The sequence below is a fragment of the Sander lucioperca genome, chromosome 16, assembly GCF_008315115.2.
Source record: "Sander lucioperca isolate FBNREF2018 chromosome 16, SLUC_FBN_1.2, whole genome shotgun sequence".
Taxonomy (NCBI): Eukaryota; Metazoa; Chordata; class Actinopteri; order Perciformes; family Percidae; genus Sander; species Sander lucioperca.
This window is the reverse complement of record NC_050188.1, coordinates 29147730-29173670: the sequence shown is the minus strand read 5'-3', so window position 1 is coordinate 29173670 and position 25941 is coordinate 29147730. Positions and strand designations below refer to the sequence as shown.

The 25941-nt window shown below is 39.4% G+C and overlaps 1 protein-coding gene across 1 annotated transcript in view; it reads right to left on the bottom strand.

The window, feature by feature from the left end:
• The window catches only part of LOC116035734 (retinoic acid receptor beta), a 125746-nt gene extending 106347 nt beyond the window's left edge, over positions 1-19399 (bottom strand). Inside the window, exon 1 of the mRNA XM_031279032.2 lies at positions 18528-19399. Coding sequence (XP_031134892.1) covers positions 18528-18684 — 157 coding nt within the window. The 5' untranslated portion in view covers positions 18685-19399. The remainder of the gene's footprint in view (positions 1-18527) is intronic.
• Between the last annotated feature and the right edge of the window lie 6542 nt (positions 19400-25941).

Below are 25941 nucleotides of genomic sequence, written 5' to 3'. Positions count from 1 at the left end.
TTCAGACCTGCCTCGTTTAGTTCGGTTGAATTGCATTAGGGTTTGTTTGCCCCGTTGGTGCGGTTCATTTGGGCAGGTGAGAATGCGGCAATCGCACTTGGGTGCACACCAAAAGTGGAACAAACAGGTGTACCAAGACCAGCATGAAGACGGGGTCTCGGTATGCTATTAAACAAACTCTGGAGCGGTTCGTTTGTGGTGAGAATGTGATCCGACTTCGAACTAGGGCTGGGCGTTAGGGAGAAAATCAGATAGCACGATATTCTTGACCAAATACCTCGATATCGATATTTCGGCGATATTCTAGGGTTGACAATTGGTGCTTTAACAAAATATCTTCACACTTAGATTTTAGATAAATAATCATCAGTAATGTGGACATAATGTCTAAGTGAGGAAAAGGCAAATAACAGAACAGCTAGAACAGTCTGGTAAGTACATCGCTTTACTGTAATGCAGGCTGTAAACCCAGTAAAAGACATCACTTATGTCATTTCACGATATTACGATATCCAAAATCTAAGACAATATCTAGTCTCATATCACAATATCAATGTAATATCGATATATTGTCCAGCCCTACTTCGAACCGCACCAACTATATACCCCGCAAGTCTGAGCTGAATGTCTCTTGTAGTAAGGTGTGTTTAGCAATCTGCGATGCAGCAGAACGTGCAAAATGTAGCAGCTTGCAGTGTTTCTCTCAGAGAATTAGGCTGCGGTCGAGTTCGCCGTGTACTCACACTTATTTCCGTGGTCAAACCATGGACCAAAATCGCTCCAAGTTTACAAAATCATCAACTGATTCAGACCAAAGCAAACAAACTATAGGAGTGAAAACGCACAAAGTCGCTCAGTCAGTCAGTTGCTAGGTCCACCACTTTGGAGCAAGGGGAAATCCTCAGGATCAGTTATAATCATATCAATGATTCCCTGAAATGTGTTGATGTCATCAGGGTACAATTTAACTTTGTCCAACACTGTGGTTTATGACCAAATACCTGCAAAACTAATGACATTCAACCCTCTTTGGCAAAATTAGCAAAAGTTAGCATGCTACTAAGATGCTAAACTAACACTGTGAACATGAACATGCTAAACATCAGCATTTAGGGGTAATTGAGTGCATCGCTTTTTGCCATTGAGTACATGTTAGCATGCAGATGTTAGCATTTAGCTCAAATCACCTCATAGAGCCACAAGGGCTTAAATGTGCTCTGTGAGGTGTTCTTGTAAATGAAAAAAAGTTTCTATTTTTCACCAAAACACAATATGTGTATCCTTGAGATCTAACAAATGTGTTTAATGCATTTCCTTACTTTAGAAAACATTTTCAAAGTCATTAAAAAGCTTGCTAGCAGTGATCTTCTTCACTGTCTTCGTTGGCACATTGCTTATTAGTTAGTTATGCTTATTGGTGTGTTATAGCGACCACCTGCCCATCAGTGGAATAGCATGAAACCTGTGGTAGGACTGCGTAGTTAGCTAGAGTTATAATCTAGAGTTTTTGGATCCCCCTTTTCCAAGGTTTCAAACAGTACACCGCTTCACACACAAGTGAGTAGAAGAGCGAGTCTGTTGCGTTAGCTCCGCCTACCCTTTCTGGTGGACCAATCATTGCTGGCGATGGAAGACACGTCACTAACTGTGAGCCGCTTGTGATTTTTTTTTCCAGGAATGTGCAAATGCAAGAGCTTTCATCAGTGGGCCATAGGCTTAATCACCGTTGTCTTACCGCAATAGATATTGACGTAACAGTTCGACACTTCGAGATTATTACTTTAAATGATGTAGGTCTCTAAAATCTGCCTAAAGGTTATTGCATACCCAAGTACAGTTTGAATTGTTTACCATCAGGTCAGATCTGGCTGTAAATCTGATGGACCGTTTTACAGCATGGAACAGGAAGAGGGTGCTGTTTCTGTCACACAAGCATAGGAAGTAGAGAGAGGCCACTGGGAAAAATACAATCTTCCAATATTTCGCTTTGGTTAAACCCAGGGGTTAATGCAAACACTGTATAAGTGAAGCCAAAATATCTGGATCGCCCCCTGGTGGCTGGCTGCATAGGTCATAAGCCCTGCCCCCTCCATGTTAGCGGATCGGACACGTACCAAACTAAAGACTTAAAGTACAGGTCAAATACATTTTTCCCAAAAATGGTTTCTCTCATTTTAGGTAGTTGTGATCACGCTGATGTTTGGTAATTTTTCTGATCAGTATGTCTTTTAGTTATTTGATGCTATTAAAACTGTATGAAACATCATGATTGACAGCTGTGATTGACTAGTGATTGGCCGGACGGATGTTTTGGCTTCACTTTTGTACAGTGGGAGGATGTGGAGACGCGCCATCCATCTTTATATACAGTCTATGGATAAAATTGGACCAATCAGGAAACATTAAACAGTGTTGTTTTTGGGAGATGTGCTCCTAATTTGCATATACAAAAGCACAAACAGTACTTCACGATAGTGCAATCATAACACACTTAGCACCTGGAAGTGAAAATGTACCAGACTTTGAATCAATGCAACGACCAAACCGCCGTCCACATGCACACAAAATGGAGACCAGTCTCTCCAGCATCTCTACTGATTAGATTACTTTCTTCCGTACTTCATCAGAGTAAACTCAATTACTGATGGTAAGGGACAAGCTCTTATAATTACTGGACCCTCGTCCTTGCATGGAATTCCCTGGCGGTTTAATCTAATCTTCCGCTACATTCACCCTGTGTGACTTTTTGTGCACGTCGAATTTGCAGTTTTGCATTCGGCGACTTCAGTGGCTCGAGGGAAGACTTAACAAGTCTGCGGCACATACGTGATGATGAATGTTACCTCTGTAATAAGGGATGAGAAAGTAAGATGATCACCAAGGTTAATTAGAAAGAGATGATTCATAAATCTATCGATTCTCGCTCTTCTCTGGGTTTGAGGAGCAGTTTGAGCAGCAAGGAGTCTCTGTGACTCGTTATGAACCGGTGACACAGCATCGACTGCTTAAAAGTTCGTCAGAATCTTTAAGTAGACTTGCATAAAGCTGGCATAATGGTGCTGCATTAGGATTTGGAAAAGTTTGTTGGTCTGAATTTGAAGTGGTATTCATGATTGGAAAGTAAACAACGTCAGTAGGGAAAGTCAGCCTTACTTCTCCATTCTTCAAACAACTCCAGTGTGACCTGGTTTCAATGATGAGGACAAACAGACTTTCATTGAAGTCAGGTCATCTCATTGCTCCAAATGGTTTCCCTGTGTTGTTGGCAGAGAGCAGTCCGAAGCAGCTTGCACATAAACCAGATGTATGGTGAGACACAAAACTGGAGGCAAGCCAGAGGTCTGACACACAAAGCCATCTGATAGGGGAGAGAGGGGAGTAAATAGATGCTATTGCATTTTGTGTCTATGCAAGCATATAACTAAAACAGAGTACAAGTGCAAATAAATTGGGCTGGAGTTTCAGTACTGATACCAAAACATAACTTTTTTAAAACCTTTTAAATCTTGATATTTTGGATCCATAAGTGACCATGTTTTGTTTGTTTGTTCTGAACTATTACATAAATATATAATTTAGCTGTAACCTAAATATTGATACAAGAGCAATATATCCTCAACATAATTCACATTGGTTGACATGTGCTCTCTAATCTCTGATCTCCTAATTTATTGTGTGTGTGTGTGTGTGTGTGTATGGTTGCTTTGATAAAAGAAGTGTTTCATTTTATCCACAAGATCAATGCCCCCAACCCCCCCACCATGCACACACACGCACACACACACGGTAACATCCCTGCCCTGTATTAAACATGGTGTCCACCTGAGATGAGGAAGTATGACTACTGGAGCACAAAAACAATGCATTTTAGCCTTCTTCCCCAGGAGGTGCGGCACACTTTAACATACATCGAGAGAAAAAATACTTTTGTTACTGATATGCCTTTGGAGCATTTGTCATGGCTGGGTAGTCCCACACTGAGGAGAGGCAGTGCCAACAATTCATCCCCGCTGCCTATTAGAAACTCATGGCTGCGTCTGGGAGGCAGTGTGACCACCTGCAGACAGATGGGACACATAAACGTGGATTCATTGTGTGTGTGTGTGTGTGTGTGTGTGTGTGTGTGTGTGTGTGTGTGTGTGTGTGTGTGTGTGTGTGTGTGTGTGTGTGTGTGTGTGTGTGGAAGGAGGGGGTGGCCAATGGGTACCTGTATGCTGGCGTATAGGCCCTATCATGTGCCGGAGAGCCTTTTTCCATTTTCTGCGTGATTGAACTTTGAGTCGACTTTCCCGCATGTTAACATACACAGAAAGCCCCATTTGTGAAATAAAGGCTGGTGACAGACAAGCGCACACGGCGAGTCTGGCTTAAGAGGAGGCAGAGAAAAATGTATGCCTGCTGAACTCTTAGCCTCTGGCTGAACCTGCCACCAGGGGTCGAACAGGAAAGCACACACTCCCTGCTGGAGGCTGCAGGCAGAATGACGGGAAAGACGAGAGAAAACAGCTCCTCTGATTGGCCCATCCACTGGGACTGAGCCTGCTGACACCCGGAGCACACCCATATAGAGCTCAACAGTGAGGTTCCAGAAGTTAAAATCCCATTCATTTTCTCTATAAGGATTTTGATTATTAGCCATAATGTCTAAACCAGGGGTATTTAATGTTTTTAAGCCAAGGACCCCTTTAACTGAGAGAGACAGAGCAGGGACCACCTACTACATATATTGTATGAAAGGAAATTGCATATTAAACTGGGCCTACAATAATGTGTGGGGCGGCCTAAAGCCTTTATACATACCTTTTTAGCGAATAGAATACAAAGCTAAAAAAATTATTGTTGACATGATGTTATAAATCATGTTCATGTTAAACATCCATGTGGCACAGTGAATCTTTATGGCGTGTTCCCACCAAATGCGTTTCACGCGAATTCGGCGGCACGATTCCATACAAAGTCAATGCAAAGATACGAATAGGCGCCATATGATGACGGAAAGAAACGTTGTTGGTGTCTACACCTCTACACCGGCAGGTACGCTAGTAGCGCGAGTAACGCCATTTAACAGAAATTTTAATTGTTGAAAAAAACATTCACAAAATTAACAATAATTTGGTGGCCCCCCTGCAGTAATTCTGAGGACCCCCATAGGGGTCCAGGACCCCCTCTTAAAGATCTTTGGCCTAAACCATCCAAGATGGATCTTTGACCTAAACCATCCAAGAGAAGTCCGTATGAAATCTACCTTGTTTTAGGAAAAGCGTTGTCATGCAGAAGTACTACACTACCCATATTTCTTAGTGTAATAGCGACGTCTCTAATTGGTGAAGCTCACTGTTACACAGGAAATGTTTGCCATTTTCAAAATGCGCCAAATGAAATGTTTTATGGTCATGATTCATCTCGTAGCTGGTTGGCTTGATTCCAGGCTTAAAACTCTTTCTATAAACATTTTCTGAAATGGAGAGAGTGAATGGGGAAAATCACTTCGGGAACCTGAGCTCTATAGGTACATGGCAGATACTGGCTTTTTTTAGCCAGTCAGTATGAGGGATGAACGCCGAAAAAACACACAGCTGATGAAAGTGTGTGAACTTTAAAACTTTGCTCTCAAATTAGAATGAGTTTTGACTGATAGCACAAAGACATGATGTGATAATCTCCTCATGTCTGCATCTGATAAAGGCCCTGGTGTGAATTCATCTGATGTGCCATTACTAGTGCCACAGTATCAAAAATCAAAGTGTTGCAACTTTTGAATGAAGAAATAACACAATGTTGCTCTCAAAAATGAAAAGCTCATTAGCAACAAAGGCATCCTTCAGCTTATGGGGTTTTCTACTTGGTCCAGTATGAGGGTGTACAGGCAGAGCTATGGTGAGGACCAGTGTTGGGAGTAACGCGTTACAAAAGTAACGCAATTACAGTAATGTATTCCTTTTTGCTGTAATGCAGTAATATAACGCATTACTAATTAAATTTCGGTAATATTATACTCGTTACAATCTCAGTAACGCGAGTTACAACGCATTTTAACATTTAGTGGTGTTTTGTTTTTTTTAAGAATTCACCAACACCGCGACACATTTCTTCACAGGAAAAAAAAAGCCGTATTATTTTCCTGTCGCTGTATTCGATGGTTGAGATGACTGCAGAGACCGATACATTTGCGAGATGGATATTATTTTCAGGAGTTATTACGCTGCGTTGAAGTGAGCTGTCCTGTTTCTGTTCCCGTGGTCAGAGCCAGAACCAGAGACGGTACGGACAGCATGTATGTCCCAACAGGTGACGGTACGTCAGCGGCTGACAGATATAAACATGTCGGAAATTAATGCTGAGGCTTGCTACACGTAAATATCATTGCATTTTATCAGCCGTAGAGAGTAACTATGCATGTAGTGGAATCGCTTCGAATGACGACCAAAAGCGCTTGTCTTTTACTGTGACCATTTACTGTTCAATATGTTGCAGTTTTACAAACAAGAAAGTGAACAACTTGAGCCTGACGGACATGTTGCTTCTCAGTAAGCTAGCAAGAGTAGGCTACACAACAGACAACTTCCGTGTAGCCTACTTCAAAATAAAAGCACTTCCTGTGACTATTCGCAGTAAAACTAAATTACTGTTAAATAAGGTTGTGTAGGCTACCTTTTCACAAATCAGCTGTAAATCAAGTACTGTAAATAATGTTAATAGTGAGTTTTAATCACACTATAATTGAACATTTCCTTTAGAGTGTTTTAACCTAAACAACATGAATTTCTTATTGAAGTGCTATAAACAAACATTTTACAACAATGCCGTACTTTTAATTGAGTATTTTAATTTTGTCCTACTTGCCTATAATACATTTTACTTATCTATTTTGTATAGCTTTAGTTACTTTGCATATTGATATTAATTATACAAAATATGAATAATCTATGATGTATTAAAGTGGATAAAGACGAGACTTTATTGATCCGGTGGTGAAATTCACAAGCTAGCTGCCAAATCAAACTTCCCCTGTTATTTTGGTGAAAGTAACTCAAAAGTAATGCAAAAGTAGTGTAACGCATTACAATTCAGAGACAGTAATATTGTAATATAACTAATTACTCTCAAATGACAGTAACTAGTAATCTATAATGTATTACATTTTGGAAGTAACTTGCCCAACACTGGTGAGGACATATCAAACTGGGTCTGGTCTCTTCCAAACGGAGGTTTGATTACAGCTGTCTGATCGTGTGACCGCTCGTGTTTCGGCCATGTCTGAATTTATTTTAGTGATATCAAGATGTCAGCAAATAACCTGGGGAGAACAGTGTTACTATTGTCTAGAGCTGCAAAGATTAATTGATGAATCAATTAGATGTCAACAATTAAATTAATCTGCAAACATTTTGACAGATTAATCGGTTTGAGTCATTTTCTATTAAAAAATAGTAAATTATTTTTTGGGAATTTTTTAATATTTCTTGTATTCTATCCAATTTATTATTTATTGTATATTCTGTATGTGTGCTGTCTGATATGTTGCTGCTGTAGCACTGACATTTACCAATTTGGGATCAAGAACATCTATCTAATCTAATATGGCGCACTGCAATGAATGAAAATATTTGATCGTATTATTGGAAAGGGTTAGGGGTTAGGTTACGGTTAGCCCTAACCCAAAAACTGCAATAACAGTTTGGTGCCAAAGAAGAAGAATAAAGTCAGTTCATCTTGGATCCGTAATGCTAAAGACCCAAGTCACAAATGTCTAGAGCTGCAAAGATGAATTGATTAGTTGTCAACTATTAAATTAATCTGCAAACATTTTGATAATCGATTAACCGGTTTGAGTCATTTTTTATTGAAAACAAGTAAACAATTCTCTGATTGCAGCTTTTTTTTTTTTTTTTTTTAAAAGATCAATTTTTTATTGTTTTTTTATCATTGAAAATACAGCTCTGATTGCAGCTTTGTTAAATGTGAATATATTCTAGTTTCTTCTCTCCTCTGTGACAGTAAACTGAATATCTTTGAGTTGTGGACAAAACAAGACATTTGAGGATGTCAGCTTGGGCTTTGGGAAACACTGATCCACGTTTTCTGACATTTTAGAGACCAAACTACTAATCCATTCATCCAGAAAATAATCCACACATTAATCAACAATGAAAATAATTGTTAGTTGCAGCACTACTATTGTCAATAGTAGCCAAACAGCCAAAACTATAAAAATAAGATCCAACTTGTAATGGAAAACACGCTTTCTGCCAGAATTGGTAAGACTTGTGTGCTTATGTAGCTACTGTGAAAACTAAACACCCAAAACAATGTATTGATCACAGAGTGGCCCAAAATGGAATTATTCTTTGTGTGTTAATAATTTCTCTACAAAAAATAATGTCTGTGCCCTGAACTAACTCTGAGGGCCGCCAAGGTGTCATGGACCCTTTGTTGAATATCTCTGTTCTAATTCCTTGTCGTTAGTTGCTGTACAATTTGGAGCATGTGAATAGTTTTCTGATTCATACCTGTTAAAAGACCTTTACAGTGAGGAAACAAATTCAAGTATGATTTCACATTGGATTTAGTGTAAGTGCAAAACTGACGGGATTCCTGGAATATATTTAGGATTTAGGCGCAAGATTGGATGACCTTGCTAGTATTTAATCCAAATTGAGGCTGGAATTAACCCTCTGAGGACAAGAGACGCCCAGGCGAGTCCAACACTCAAAAAGCAATATTATAAAATTAAATTTTAGACATTTATTTACTATTTTGTTCATATATTGAGCTACTTTTGTAAACCCGAGACTTTTGGTAATTCATTTCAAGCACCGAAACAATTGAGTGTAGGTTTGTTTTGAAGAGATTTGAGAAATTTCAAAAAAGCAAACATCAACTTTTCAGCTTTAGGGCCAAATTATCTCTTCACACATTGCTCTAGAACAAATTTGGGCCTCACTTTACATAAAGCTGGGTTTGTTCTGAACATTGTGATATGAAACACATGGGGATCAGGTTATATACATTTCTCTTAAAAGGTAAATTTAAAATGCCCTTAGACCTCAGAGGGTTTAAACACCATAGGTTTCTGAAAAAAACTAAAATAATAAAATAATATTAATGATAATTTATGTGTGTGCAAAACGCTGTGTGCAGAATGTTTCACTGCTTGCTCAGACTTTAGACACAGATCTAATGCAATAGAAAACGGTCATTACCAGTAAATTGTCTTTGGGCTCTTGGCAGCAACCCTCAATAAATATACAGTGGGCGCCAAAAACCCGAACACTGACACTGGTCCAGCCCAGAATGAGCAGTGTGAGGCAGGATGGGAGCTGACTTAGGTAATGTTGAAATAATCTGCAGAGCTGCAGCATCATCTATCCGCTCTGTGTGCCCTCTATGCGATTCTATCCAGTTCCCCCAGTCTGAAAAGCACTGACATGTAAAACTCTCCCCACATGGCCCACACCACCAACAGATGGCAAAGAACCCGAAGCAAAGTCTGTCGCAGGCAGCACACAGGCAATTTAACACAATGATGCCGCATTCCAAATTAGGACAGCGTTGCTTTTCTGCTGCAGATAATGCAGGGAGAAGGTGCACACTTAATTTTAGTTTAAATATAAATCAATTGAAAGCAAGAACCATAAATTGCAGTGATTGCATTAAATGTGGCAAATAATAACAGATCTGCAAAAAACAGAAACAGGGAGAGAAAAACAGTATGGGTGTGGGGAAAAAAATAAAAAAATGGTGATTTTTTTGTGTGACGATTTTTAAAATGGAATTTTTTTCTTGCCAGAATCAATATTCTTTATTTTTTATTTATTTTTATTTTTTTTTACCAATGATTCACCTACATATTTTTCTGTTTTTACTGTATAATCTGTTTCCGGCAAAACAGAGCCATAGCAGAAAAAGTTATGTTCTTTACAAAATAAATAAATGTCAGACTGACTGACATGTGATGTCATTCAATTTATCATAGCCCATGATAAATTGTCTCTAGAAGTGTATTATTTAACTTTGGTTTTTGGTAAATAAGGACAAGAAAATCCCAAACTAAATACTATCGAATCACAATACTTTTAGAATTGCAATAAATAAATAAATACAAATCACAATACAAAAAAAATTGGTACCCATGTATCGTAAAAACATGTAATCGGGACAAAAGCATATCGTCCCATTTCTATAACAGAGCAACAACAACAAAAAGATGGATGAAGAAAAAGAGAGAGGCATTTCCTGTATGTGTGTTTGGTTTGTGTTAAGGGGAAAGCTGTGGTGATTTGGGTGTGGAGCGGTGGGCATAGCCTGGGAGGATTAGAGGAATATTACTCCCAGTCGCTGGATCCGCTCCCTCTCCTCCTCTCCTCCATCAGTGGTGGAAGAATTATTCAGATATTTTACTTAAGTAAAAGTACTAATACCCCACCGTAAAAATACTGTCCCAAGTTAAAGTAAATGTTACTTCAGTAAAAGTCATCAGGAAAATGTAGTTAAAGTATTAAAAGTAAAGAAGAATCCTCCCATTGTAGAAAGTGTAAAGGATCCAAACAGTTGTGTGTTTAATGGTCTAATCATTTCAGCTGGACTTGTAGGCCATTATATTGTTGGGTAGTTTCATTTAGAATAAAACATCAGATTTTATAAACTACATGTGTTTTGTGTGCAGGAATCTTAATGTGTAAAGTAACTAGTAACTAAAGCTGTCAGATGAATGTAGTGGAGTAAAAAGTACAATATTTCTCCCTGAAATGTAGCAGAGTAGAAGTAGAAAGTGGCATGAAAAGAAAAGACTCAGGTAAAGTACAAGTTCCTCAACATTTGTACTTAAGTACAGTACTGGAGTAAATGTACTTAGTTCCATTCCACCATTGCGCTCCATGCCATCTCAGAGTGTTTTTCCTGCAGGTTGTCTCTGCAGGAGCACAGCAGGCCCAGTCAGAGGAAATGGTCAAAGTTCACCCAGAGTACAGCAAATTAGAAGCAGCTTTGCTCTGCTCTCCGATGCGTTTTACAGAGTGGGGATATTTAGAAGAGCTTTAAACACTCAAGGAAAAGAAAATAACAATGAGGACCAGTCATCTGACTTCATGTCTGCTGGGGAAATGGACGAGGAGAGTAGCGGGGAGAAGTGAGAGTCTGCTTTTCATCAGGGATTTTAAATCTATTCCACAGAAAAAACATTCCCAACTCTGACTTTATTTCTCGATTTGACTTACTATAATTGGTAGGGCTGGGACGGTATGTTTCTTCCCGATTAGATTCTTTCACGATACATGTGTGCCAATTTAAAAGCACGAGTAGTTCTGACAAGTAACAAATATATAAATACACACAATGTCATATAACCATATAACACATGTGTTTATATATATATATATATATATATATATATATATATATATATATAACTATTATTATTATTATTACTCTTATTGTATTTTTTCTATGTATTTTATTATACTTCTTGTATACTTTTATTATGTCTATTTAATGTGTATTTGTCTTATTCTGTAAAAAGGAATTTCCCCAGTGTGGGATCAATAAAGTCTATTTTATTTTATCTCATACCATAATAAATATACTTAAAGTGCAAAATTGCAATAAGGGAAAAGCAGCACATGTTCAGCTTTCTATTAAAAATGATTGTGCGTTTACCCAACAGTGTGAGTGTGAATGAAAGGGAGGCAACAGTCCGGCACTGTTCATATTAGGTGACTAGTGTTTGGGTTTAAGATTCCCATGCAGTCCAAACCACCCCAATCTGTGACCTCACGGCGACCCCGGGGAGGGTGCAGCGCAGAGGTCAAACTACACGTTGACGGGAAGCGGCGACGGCTGCGGCGGTGAACACAACAGATGCACGCCACTTCAAAGCTTTGATAAAAAGTGAAACTAAGACAGCCATGAAAGCAACTTTCTCCGTCGCCGTCGTCTGTAGGCTGGACTTCTTTGGCTCTGAGAAGAGAGCAACACTGCATTTATTTATTTGCAAAGCATTGCTTAAAAAAACTGCCTGTATATTTAACAAGCTCGCTGACTTTTTTTTAAATCGTATCACTATGGCACTCACACTAGTGATTCCTTGGTCCTAAATATTCTGAATGCACAGTACATACATGTGCACTTTGACTTGTTTAACATTCTGTAACTGTTTTATGTGTGTAATGTGTATTGTAACTGTATATTATATATTACTATGTTCAGTAATTTTTATATGTAATGTAATTTGTATATGACATGCAATCAGGGCGTCATGTGAAAGGAACGTGAGAAGAGAAATAAGGTTGTTGAAATGCGAGAGAGGTTTCTTTTGAATCCGCAGTAATTTGTGGCCTTAAAAAGCACAGCGCCGGTCTAATTTTATTCTCCCCTGACAGCACTTTTCAGATGGAACTGGATTCACAGTGTAAAGCAGAGATATTCAACAGGGGGTCCTCAGAGTTAGTGCAGGGAGGCCGCCAAATTATGTAAAAACAAAAAAAAAGAAATACTTTTGGAAAGTTTTTTTTTTTTTTAAATTAAAATGTCTGAAACTATACATTAATATGTATCCAACACAATATCAGCTAGTTAAAATGTCCTATTTGTGAAAAAAAAATCCCAAAAAAACATTTAATTTACACATTGAAGATAAACTTACTAAGGTAGCCATGGTAGCCATACAGGTAAGCTTAGGGCTTTACTGTGTTTTACTGTGTTTTTATAGCAAAGTTCTCCCTGGGAACTAGATTAAAATGTTTTTAGAGTTAAGCATGCTTTTTAAAGGCTACAGCTATGACTATGAAACAAGAACAGGTGCTCTTTCTGCAGCTGTGATTGAGTATTTTATATATTTCTTTGAAGGCCGGGATCAGTGCAGATACACAGTATCAGTGTGGGACTCCAACACTGGCCTAATCATGTGGATTCAACATGCCTGGCATCAGAGAGGCATCTCCTTTCATTTCACTGTTATACATCGCTTTTTATCCCCCCCCCAACACCCACCACCACCACCACCCCTACCCCTTTCCGCCTTCCATTTCACACGCCCACTAAATTAGCGTGTGTGCGCAAGCTGTGCTAATGGCTTTACATGTCCATATCAGAGGCGCTTAAGCCTTGAAGACAAAAAAGGCCCCAATTAAGCCATAACACACATCATCTGTAGGAAACATATCATGCTGGAACATCGCACTCTGTCTTTTTAAGTGACAATATCAAAGGGCTGCTCGATTATGGAAAAAAATCATGATTACTTAACGATTACTTAACACGACAACTCATTATTGCTAAAGTTTCAATTATTGAAGTTAAAAAAACAGTGAAACTGTTCACAGATCACAAGTAAAGCCTTCAACTGTGAAATTTCCCTAAGTAGTTTCGCCGTTTGAACTTATTTTTTCATACAGCACACGAGACGAAATAAGAGTTTAGTTGCAAAGCGTAATGTGCAAAATAATCAAGATTAATCTGTTTTTGTGATCATTAGGAGCTGAAATCGTCACTGCGAATCAAATTTCGATTAACTGTACAGCCCTACAATATCAGCGGCTGTGTTAATAGACGATCACCTTTCCACCTTTTTGTCTGATAGCTTTTGGATTTGTTATGATGAGATATAATGTTTGTTTCTTCACACAGCGTGGGTAGCATGTGCAGCCATTCTTTAGCCGCAAAGCCCATTTCATGTTTGTGAAGGAGGTCCTTGATCATTCTTAATTAGCATCTAAACTGGAAGAGGAAGTGCATTAATGGTTGGCTAGTTGTCAACGTGGCTAATTAACACCCAGGAGGTTTCCATTATCCCGAACAAATACATTAATAAAGCAACATTTCACTGACCCTGAGAGAGCCTTTTTCTCAAATCAAAGTCTAATTTGAACAGCGCCTTCTTCAAACAAGGAAAGGGCACACGGTGTCCTGGGATGGCACAAGGAACCCTAACCTTGAACCCATAAAGGATCAAGTTGTTTTTGACTCCTTCAATAGACCTACCTATGAGTTTAAGGGGCCTTTTAAAGTGGAAGTCCGGTACAATTTAACCTATGACCCCACAGTGTACTACAGGTTTAAACAGTAGTAGAGCAGCTTCTTAAAGCTGCATGTGCACAGACTTTAAACAGCTCTTTCACAGGGCCGTAGACAGGTTGTAAACCAAGGCCGCCAAATTTGGGGCCCACAGGTCAAGTTTGGCCCCATGAATATAAAATAAACAATAAATACAGAAATAAAATATATACATACAAAACAATAAAAGAGGCTAGGGTTAGCCAAAAGAAAAAGCAAGCCAAATATGTTGCAGTATTCTCCACAGTCTTACATTCAGGATTAACAACGTATTCAAGCTTTATTGTGTGAACTGTCCTCTTTCAAAACCTATGGAAAAAAACACGGAAATATAGGTTTTTCTATACTACTCTCCTCAGTCTGACTACATTCATGATAATCATGTTTTAATAATTGAATTAAGCTTTTAGTTAAGTGAACTAAGAAACCTTAGGTGCTTGTGCAGATGATTCATTTCTAAGGGATGTTTTGCCACTAACTTCACTGTTTGACTGTCAAAAAGAAAAGAAAAAAAGGTTACAGATGTTATAAACAATATGCGATCTGTAATAGACAAGAGAATAGTTAGCAGATTTTGACTGCGTGTTATCTGAGGATTGATGACAGCAGTAACGTCGTGGAATAAGTGAAATAAACTACCATTCATACGAGGAATTTCAAATGACAGAAAATTATTATTCAACACTTCATGGAGTTATTAAATTGGAAATGCGTCTGGATGGTATTATGGAATAATTATTTGGGCAAAATGGAATTAAACAGGGAAGAACTTCTGTTTTCTTTGGTTTGACCATTATAAATAATATATGTCTCATTTTTCAAATCCAGTTTTATACGTTTAGTAACCCGGTGTACACATGACGTGGATAAAAACTTTAGTGAGAAATAACTTTCCAATCGCTTTAAATTATTTTTTTTAAAGTATTCATTCTCAAGAGAGATCTGTTAAATAGTGGACTGCCAGGAAATTCATAATTTTCCATCGTTTAAATCATTTTTGAACTAAATCACTGTTTTTAGCTTTCTTTGTCACATACAATAGTAACTTAATATATTTAGGTTTTGGACATCTGCTTAGACAAAAGTCTTTTAAATATGCCACCTTGCATTCTGGGAACTTGTGATGGGCCCTTTTTTCACTATTTTCTGACATTTTAGAGTCAACACCAATCATTGCGAAAATAACAGTTGCATTTCTGTTCTGAAATGTTGCTATCTATTTTTTCAAAAAGAAAGAAAATAGTGAACGTCATTCGCAGGTAAATACATGTATGCATAGGCGTAAATTACAGGTGGGATTAAAACTGGCCAGTGCAATCCCCCCCCAAAAAAACTATTATCATTTCCTTTACATAAATAAAGAAATTTGCATGAGGGAGTAACTTGGGTTCAACATGTGGGGGGGTTGAGATCTCCACTTTTGAGCTAAATTTACATTTTGAGCATCAAACACTTCTTTTTCTGCATTCTAGTGAATTTTTCTGCAACAATTTTTTTTTTGGCCAGTTTTGATTATTATTATTATTATTACAACCCCCCCATCTCCCACCTGTAAATTACACCTATGCATGTATGTGTGTAGAGTTGAGTTGTATGCCTCTGTGTTGGGTTAACAGGGGGACATGTACCTGTTGTAGGTTGTTATTCTGGACTGTTCTACATTGATATTAATAAATAAACCTTGGGGAAAAAAAGAGGAAATAAAAATTCCTTTTCCTTCCTTTTTCAACCCTGCACTTGGTTTATTGCTTGATTGACGTGAGAAATGTCTGTGTATTAACAGTTAAATGACCAGAAATTGTCCATTAAAAGGGATTCATGGTTGTATTTTAGTTTTTTCATTAAGAATTACATAATCTGTGCTCTGATAACTTTTGTCCACAACAGACGTTTGGATTTGGGAGACTAACACTTCAACGTTTGTCGCTTTTTACATTTTTTAACATTTTTTTTCTTGAATTTCTTGTTGCTTTTTACAAAATCTTGGGTGTTTTTTCCGACGTTTTGGCACTTTTTTTTTTTTAACCATTGTGACACTTTTTACGAGGATTTTGTTGCATGTTTTGTCATTTATTGCTTTTTTTCTGAATTGAGTACTTTTACTTTTGATACTTTGAGTACATTCTCCTGATGATACTTACATACTTTCACTTAAGTCACATTTTCAGTGCAGGACTTTTACTTGTAACAGAGTATTTTTGTGTGTGTGGCATTAGTACTTTTACTGTAGTAAAGGATCTGAATACTTCTTCCACCACTGTCTCCTTTTAACTGGCCATGTACTGATGAGTCAAACAGACACAGAGAGGCTTTTTAACACATTTTTGTATTTTTTTCCCCTTCAAATTTCTTGCCGCTTTTTCAACATTTTGTGCTTTTTTCGACGTTTTTTTTTTAACCTTTCGCTTTTTTCAACAATTATTCTCTCCAAATGTTCTGTATTTTAACTGTAGCTACACATCATGTCCGTTTCATTAATGACAGGATAAAGTCCGGGGAATGAGCTGCCAGAACTTTTCTGTTATTTTACAGATTTTTTTTCTTATAGTGTATAGTGTGCAGCCTCTTTTGACTGAGCGCCCTTGAGCAAACACTTCCTGAGGAATGACAGCTGGAGGCTGCTCGTTATCACGCGAGCATAAATCACAGAGCGGCAGCAGGGCGCCAGGGAAAAACAAACACTGACAAGTGCCTGATGAGCACACAGTCAGTGTTGGACACACATCAGGATGATAATACATGTTTTACTGTAAATATGTAACCCCGACCCGGTACTCTCTGTATAATCGGGGCTCTATCAAGATCACCTAATCAACATCATAATAAGTGGATGTCTGTAGCCTTTGCTGTTGCCAAAAATGCTGATTTTCTTTTTGGAAATGGAGAGAACGCAGTGCTCCACACATTCAAGACTGGAGAGATGCACTGTTGAACATATAGCTAAACTAGAAAAAGGAATCCGAATCAGAATACTTTATGGATCCCCTCAGGGAAATTTGGGGGAGTGTTGCAGTTGCTCGCAGTCAAATCCAAGGTAAATAAGAGTAAGAAAAGAGTGAGTCAATAACTGTAAAAAGTAACATAAAGTAGCATAGTTACACTCTATTGTACTTACTTGTAAAAAAAAAAAAAAAAATACAGTAAATATGTAAGGAACACAGGGGCAACATCTGCACTCTGCTGTTAAAATACAGGAATTATTTCACAGCTTGTCATAAAATTGCAGTTGTCAAACAATACAACAAACCATTTGCTCCTATTATAATAATGAGTTTATCCTCATATGATCACCTATGTTCCTTCTGAGTTATAGACCTGCAAAGCTGAATCTATTAGGCTAAGTGATTAGTTGTCAACTATTAAATTAATCCACAACTATTTTGAAAATCCATTAATCGGTTTGAGTCATTTTTTTTAGTAAAATCTTGAATTTCTCTGATGTCAGCTTGTTAAATGTGAGTATGTTCTAGTTTTCTTCTCTCCTCTGTGACAGTAAAGTAAATGTCTGTGAATTGTGGACAAAACAAGACATTTGAGGACGTCATCTGGGGCTTTGGGAAACTCTGATCCATATTTTTCACCATTTTCTCACATTTTAGAGACCAAATAACTAATCGAGAAAATAATCGTTATAGCTGCAGCCCTACTGAGTGGAAATTTCTTTCTACTTTTTTTCCCACTTGTATCATTCCTAGTCACGCAGCTGCCTTTCAAGGCTGGACCAAAAACTAGCAGCAGTCCATCGATTAGCCGCTGGCCAATTGAAAACGCGAGAGGTTGACATGTTCCGATAGCAGCCTGCTAATCTTGTTGAGAAGTCCGCGCTGGACCATTTATCTAAATCAGTGTCATAGAGCTCGCCGGGCCGCCCCTCCTGCCCTGCGCGGCCGGGGAGGAGGTGTGTTAACACCGCGAGCCTGCCTGCCTGCCTGCCTGTGTTTACTCTGGGCATTCCTCTGAACTAACTGATCTGAGAGCAGCCATACATCAGCAGCTTCCACTGCTCGGGATTTGTGACGGCGGCGCACCCCCCAGTAGGAGTGAAATATGACGTTTTGGGAGAAAGTTCTGGAGAGTTTTCTACGGCTCCTAACATCAAAACAAACTCTTTTTTTTTTAATCACACAAACTGACACTTCGTCTATTCGCCTATTATGTCTTCAGTTGACATATAAATTAAAGGCCTGAAATGCCAGAAAAAAATCATCTTAAAAATTAATATAGGCTATATATATCCAAAAGTTTCCCCCACAAGTAAATCACAATTCCAGTTGGTGTGATTTGAAATGATCAGATCATCACACCTGGAGGCCCTTTATGGCAACTTGTTGTGAACCATAGGGACCATGGACTCAGCCTGCACCGGCCCATCGCCCCCTCGCAGCTTTCAGTGAGCCAGTAAAGCACACAAACAGCCAGCAGCAGCAGCAGCAACAACAACACGCAGAAGAGATGGAGGATGAGAAGTTGGGACCTACAGTGTGCGCTCCGCCGGTGCTGCCACTCTCTGTGCGCCAGTCCGCTGATGCACGCCTTCAGAGCCTTCTCCTGTAGCATGCACGAGGATGGGCTGGACGTGTAGAAGTCCAGCATCTGCCCGGGACTCACAGCCAGCACGTCCATGCAGTCAAACATGATGACAGCGCGTCGTTCAGCCACAGTCTGCTGGTGCGTTATGGAGAAATATCAGCGGCATAAAGCGCACACAACTCCATCAAACTCCGCTGTTGTCCCCCCCCTCCTCCTCCACCTCCTCTTCTTCTTCTTCTTCTTCTTCTTCTTCTTCTTCTTCTTCTTCTTCTTCTTCTTGGCACAACAGATTTCGCTCCTCTTGTTCTGCTTCGTCCCGCACCGGAATCATGAATTTTCTCGGACTAAAAATGCTCCACGGCTCCTTCTAAATGCTCATTTGCCATTTTTTTCTTCTCTCGTGTCCAGTCACGCTGCCACGGACGTGTGAACGGGACTCATAATACTACTACTAATAATCTAATAATGATCTAATAATAATATCCCCGACGTGTTTTCATTGACTCGCCCCGTCCCGGTTCCCAGCAGCCAGCCGTGTGTGAAGCGCAACCGGAGATGGAGGATATCTTTCTTTTTCCTCTTACCAAAAATAACACGGATGGCGTTTTTAAAAAGCACACCTTCTCCTCTCCGATGACGAATGGGTTATCCGTCCCCCCGTGCAGCTCATTTCCAACTAGTTTTGCCACAGAGAATGAAAGATTGAATTGCCTAATATATGCGAGTGAACTTTGTATGAACCCTTCCGTGGCTGCTGGCCTTCAAATGACCCAGGCAGGCAGGCAGGCAGGCAGGCAGGCAGGCAGGCGGCTGACAGCTCTGCAGCTCCGCAGCGCGGAACAAGGCGGAGACAAGAAGCGCAGGCGACACACACAATAAGAAAGATCTTTTTCTTTTTTCTTTCCTTTTTCTTGGAAAGTAACAAAATACACCACCGTGCCCAAAATTCGAAACGATCTATTTATTTTATTTTATTTTATTTTTTTAAGTGTGAAGCTGAAGAAGTCTTACATCTCTGAGTGTCTGCGCTGTGAGGCTTTTAGTGAGGGAAAAAGCTCCATTCTTACAGAGAGAAATGGCCATGGAGAGTATAATAGTTACTAATAGTAAATAAATCAATAAATAAGTCTGTTAGTGTCATTTTAAAACGAATTATTTCTGAACTGATGGAAACTTTATTTTGACATTTCTGGAGCGAGTTGTAGATGCAATGGAAGTGAAGAAACGCTTGTGACACAAACAGAAGATCGTTTTCTTCTTCCTTTTTCTTGGAAAGAATAAAATACACCATGGTGCCCAACATTCGAAATTTTTTTTTGTTTTTTAAATGTGAAGCTGAAATAGAAGTCTTACTACTTATCTGAGTGTCTGCGCTGTGAGGCTTTTAGTGAGGGAAATGGCCATGGAGAGCACCAATAGTAGGCTTTGTGTTCATACAAAAAATAACTAAGAGTATAATAGTACAATAGTATAATAGTAGTAATAGTTTACTAACAGTAAATAAATTAATCAATAAATTAAAGTCTGTGAGTGTCATTCTAAAGTAAATCACTTCTGAATGTTTATTAACTGATGGAAACTTTATTTTGACATTTCTGAAGCATCCTGTTTGGCTTTTGCTCGTTGCTAAAATGACACAAAAGACAGAATCAAGATCTACAAGGTTTGTAACATTATAGTCTGGCTTTGCCTGACCCTCCTCCAAAGCACGCTGGAGGAGGGTCTGGCTAGTCCACACAGCATTCTGGGATGGGAGGAAAACATGCTGTGGTTTATTGCCATTTCTTTAAACCAATCACAATCGTCTTGGGCGGTGCTAAGCACCGGAGAAAAGCCGAGGCAAAATAGTCTCGGTAAGGTGGAACATGTGTAGGTTTAAAAGTAGTTTTAGTCGTGCAACAAAAAACTCAGATTGGACAGATAGTCTAGCTAGCTGTCTGGATTTACCCTGCAGAGATCTGAGGAGCAGTTAACCCAGCCCAGTCTCACGGCAGTTCGTGAAATGGTCACATTATTTAATCTATTGATTCGTGTTCACAGGGACGTTTTTCTAGTTTTTTTCGTGGTGGCCAGCACGAAAATGTAAAGTAATGTATTTCAATGGGAAGCATATTTCGTGATCACAGCACGAATACAGTAGGGAGTAGTATGAAAAGCCGAAAATCCGCATAGAGAGGTTGGTTGGGGTGGTGGGTGGGTCAAACAATACAGGACCTTCACCCGGGAGACTGGGGATTGCATCCCGCCTGTGGCGTTTTGTTTCCCCGTTGTCTTCCTAATCACAACCGTCCCGTTATTGTTGCGCGTCCCCAGCAGCCACCTCCCGGCGTGAGGCATCCTTTCTCCGTTGTGTTTTTCCTAAACCCAACCTCCGCCATCCCGTTATTGTCGCACTTCCCCCCGCGTCCATCTCCCGGCGTGTGAGGCGTCCTTTCCTCATTGTTTTTTTCCTAAACCCAACCTCTGTATAGATGGTTCCCATTCCGTGCTGGCCACCACGAAAAAAACGAGATAAACGTGTTATTGTACACGAATCAATAGAAAAATATATTATTACAGTTATTTATAGAAAAATAACTTGACAATTACACGAACTGCCGTGAGACCGTGTTGGTTAACCATAGTCCTCATAAATCCACTAGAGTTTAGAACGCCAACACAAAGAAAGAGGAAGGGGACGGACACCTGGCCTAAATGAGTGAAATCCGATGGATTTTTCGCCGGCAACGGAGCAATCCCGGAAGTAGAATGTCGTGGATATAGACTAGTAAGATTACAACTCACCTGAAGTTTATTTTTTTTCTTGGTTCTTGTTGTCTGTCACACCTTTTACCAAACCACTTTTCATAAAAAAAATAAAATGTGAAAAGCATGTCCATGGGATTGCTGCAGTGATGATGGCATTTGGATGACTTTATAATCATATGAAAACTCATGTATGGGCTGAGTTGTAGATGCAATGGGAGTAAGGAAACGCAGGTGACACACACATAAGAAAGATCTTTGTTTTTTCTTCCTTTTTCTTGGAAAGAAACTAAATATTAGCCTGACAAGCCAGACCCACATCCAGATGTTGGGTCTGGGAACTCACCATTGGCAGGGCTCAATCCGAGGGGCGGGATAAACGGTTGTCTTTCAAATTCCCTCTACACTCATAGCCAACCAGAGCAACACTAGTTGATAGATTAAACTTTTGCCGTATCCGGTCGGTAAAACTCCGAACACATCTTCCTTTTTTAACCCTTGTGTTGTTGACAAAACAAGGGTTAATACAGCACCTTAGTGCTTTTTTGTACAGCATTTTGGTCATCTTAAACTGTGTTTAAATGTGCTCTAGAAATAAACTTTACTTATTTACTTTACAAGAGACAGGGTTTAGAGAGCAATTCTCAACAAAGTAAACGGAAGTACTTAACCCTTGTGTTGTCCTCCGGGTCACCAGGACCCAGAGGACAACACAAGGGTTAAGAATGACTTCACTGCTTAACTCCAAGTCTTCCAGAGTCGCGGCCAAAGCCGATTCGAAAGACCGCTGTTCGCCAGCAACAGCAGCCATCTTCTTTGTTTTCAAGTAGCAGGGAATTCACACGGAACCATCGCAACTCTGCCCTCCTTATGTTCAGCCCGCCCACCGACTCTATACACGATGTGATTGGCCTAACCAGAGTTTGGTTTTTCCAGCTCGCAAGCCAACGGAGAGTTGCTAGACTGACCCTGGCTGCAAATTACATTTGCTGCCGCTAGGGTACGTCTAGATTTCTAGGCTAACAAAAAACACCACGGTACCCAAAATTGGAAACAAGCTTTTTTTTTTATTTGAAGCTGAAGAAGAAGTCTAAGGAAGAGGATTAGGGCCATATGTAAAAAAAAAAAAAAAAGTCTATTTAAATCTAAAGTCAGAATTCACACATTTTTTCCTCAGAATTCTGACTTTAATCTGAGAATTCTGAGAAAACTTTAAACTCAAAACTCAAGTACATTTTTTCACATGTGGCCCTAATCCTCTTCCTTATACTACAGCTCTAAGTGTCTGCACTGTGAGGCTTTTTACGCACAGTGAGGCCCCATTCCTACAGCAAGAAATGGCCATGTAGCGCACCAATAGTAGGCTACAAAAAAAACAACATTAATAGTATAATAGTTACTAACAGTAAATCAATAAATTAATAAATATGTGAGTATATTAGTGTAATTAGACACCACATTTGATGCTACCAACATGGCTCTATCATAAATAGACAGCACAAGCTGTAATTAGATGGATTTAAAGCCATATTATATCCCCCCTTCTAGCCCCACCCCTGGCTGTCAAGTGCAATCGTAAAGATTGAAATACTTTTTCCACCTCTTTATACTAGGGCTGTCAAAATAACGCGTTCATTTCGATTAATTAATCTGAGAAAAGATAACGCGTTAAAAAAAATAACGCAGATTAATCCATTCCATATTGAAGTTTGACCCAGAGCCGTTCTAGCCACCATTCGACTGTAAAATGAAGGAGGAAGACAAGAATGTGCTGCCTTGATCATTGATTGGAACTGATTGGATGGAATTGATTGGCATTTACTTGTAAAAATCTTCTTCCTGCCAACCCTGGCTACCGAAATCTGGTGTCACTGATATGTCTGCACTTCTCTCTGATGCTCTGAAACAGGCAACACAAACACCGCTGCACGTGACGATAGTTAACACTATACTCAACAGCAGCTAACGTTAGCCTACCGCTAGCTAGTTAACACTATAGAGGGTTTTCACCGACGTCACGTTCTGGGCGGTAACCTGGATGCGCGGCCATATTGGAGGCAATAAACAACTGAATGGAGTAATGGAGTATTGTGCACTTTGATTACTTTAATACTTTATGTCTAAACAACAGAAAAGCTCATCAAAACGCGTCCAAGATGCAAAGGCATGGAAGGACTTGGACCACACAAAAAAGGCGCGATATTTTGAGAAATTACAGTTTACTGGCGGTGCAGATCCCTACAAGTTGGCTCCCTCTTCTTGGATCCATGATGACCCGGTGATTCTTCCTTCAGTTGCATATCCTGATATAGTCAACTACCTGGTTTTCTCACTGAGCCCATACACAGCGGAAGACCTTAAATCCTACAAAAGTTTGGAGGCTTAGTATAACCAGATGGTGTGTGGATGGGTGAGGGAGACGCAGTACCAACATCATTGACGACCGTTGTGTTGTGAAGGCCAAAGTAAGTAATGCAATAATGTCTTTAATCAACCTAACTTTAACTGTATGATATCATTGCGATGCTCAAGGTGTAGCCAAGTGACTCTCAATAGTTTTTTTTCATTTCAAAGACCGAACAAGACAGATTTGTCCCTCGTAGATCCTGGTTGAGCTTTGCCAACCACAAGCGCCTCCTTTCCTCTGATAACTTCTGGCATTCCTCTCCCTGGTTTTTAATAACTTTTGGAAGTCGATAATATTCCAAATGTTTTTCTCGGTCTGACCTATTGGTACAACCTAAAACACGGCAATAATTAACCATTTTCCTTGACGCCGTTCGGGATCTACTTCAGTGCCTGTGCTTTGTTGTGATGCAGAGTACCTCCAATATGGCGACTTCTGGTCTGATGACGCGTTGTGAAAACCCTCTATACTAGACAGCAGGTAACGTTAGCCTACCGCTAGCTAGTTAACACTATACTAGACAGCAGCTAACGTTAGCCTACCGCTAGCTAGTAGCTGGATTAAACACGGTTAAAATGCTGACAGCTAACGCTAAACGGTTCAATGAAACTGGTAAACTACAGCGTCGTGGTGCATTTTAAGGTATTGTAAATGTCCTTTTCCCATCTGGTGGTTGTTTTTGTCGTTCAACAGCAATTTACTAGTGAAATAAGTTATTGTTATTGTTATACATTATTATTAAATCATTTAATTTTGACCATATGGCCTTAGCAATAAACAAGCTGTTCTTTAATGTCACCGGCTGTTGTTTAGTACCCTTCTTTTTCCTTTTCTTTTTTTACTTTTTTAAAAAGTATCGGTTCAGGCACCGTTAATTATGTATGCGATTAATTTCGATTAATTAATCACAGAGTATGTAATTAATTTGATTAATTTTTTTAATCGATTGACAGCCCTACTTTATACATGTAACTGTTACTTTACTTACTGTAATGTAATGTAATGTAATACTGTTATGCGTGTGCCGCAGAACGTAGCTCCGTTTGTTCCGTAAAGTTAAAAATACTCACGTAATTATTTTCAAACAGGACATGAGCTCTCCTGGGTGAAAGTCCATCCACCACCCCCCCAACCTAGCACCTAGGTGCTCTTATAGCCTATTTTGTCACCTTACTTGGTGCTGAACCAGCTGAACCCAGTGATATGATCTGAAGCTAAACAGTTGTCCAGTTTAACACTGTTCACTGAGAACTCAACACATAACGGATCAGCCATGCTAGTTAGCTAACAAACAGCCTTCATCCATACATTTCATGATCAGTGTTCATTGTCCTGTACTGGTGAAATCCGCCCTCTGCATTCTTTCAGACTTAAGGTCCTTGCACACAGAGTCCGAAATTTACGTGTGAAATTTTCAGATGTTAAAAAATAAACAACCTCACATTGTGTGAGTCATGTATGAGAAAGAATATAAATAAATTACTTTCATAAACTTACTACTAATACTTTCCGAGACCGATACCAGCATTTTAGGCGGTATCGGAGGCTTTTCCGATACTGGTATCGGTATCGGAACATCTCTACTCAGGGAGTAAAGGAGTTTGGGAGAGGGGAGGTGAATCTTGTTAGTGTCCACTAACTTAAACATGCATTCATTAATACTTCATTAATTATTCAAATGATGTTTTCCTTGAGGAGTACATACAGCTACTGTATTCTCATAAAGAATGTATATGCTGAACAAGAGATCCTATTAGAGCTTCCTCTCTTTTATATACACATGATAACCATCAGGGACCTCGGCACCTATTCCATGTTCTTCATTTAATGCAGAGAAGAGATGTGCTTTACAGTTTTTCTCAATCGCTTTGGCACAATCTTCGAATGACTATAAAAGTTCGTCAAACTATATGACTATTTATAGGAACATTAGGTCAGTTTTTCACAGGACTATAGTCATTTATCATTGCTTTGGCACAAAATGCACCGAGAAACAGTGAAAACACACCGGTCGTGTATAGCCGCGTAGCGCAGCTATTTTTATTTTGGTGCCCATGTTATCAATCTGTCTGCTCATACTGGGCGCAGAGTGGCCGCGTCAGCCTGCGTGCTGAAGTGATCGTTTCGGCATCTCCTCTATTTCAAATGTGTCAAGCCAGGCAGGTAATCACATACAGGAAGACCACAGTGCAGCCTGATGCTTTACAAAA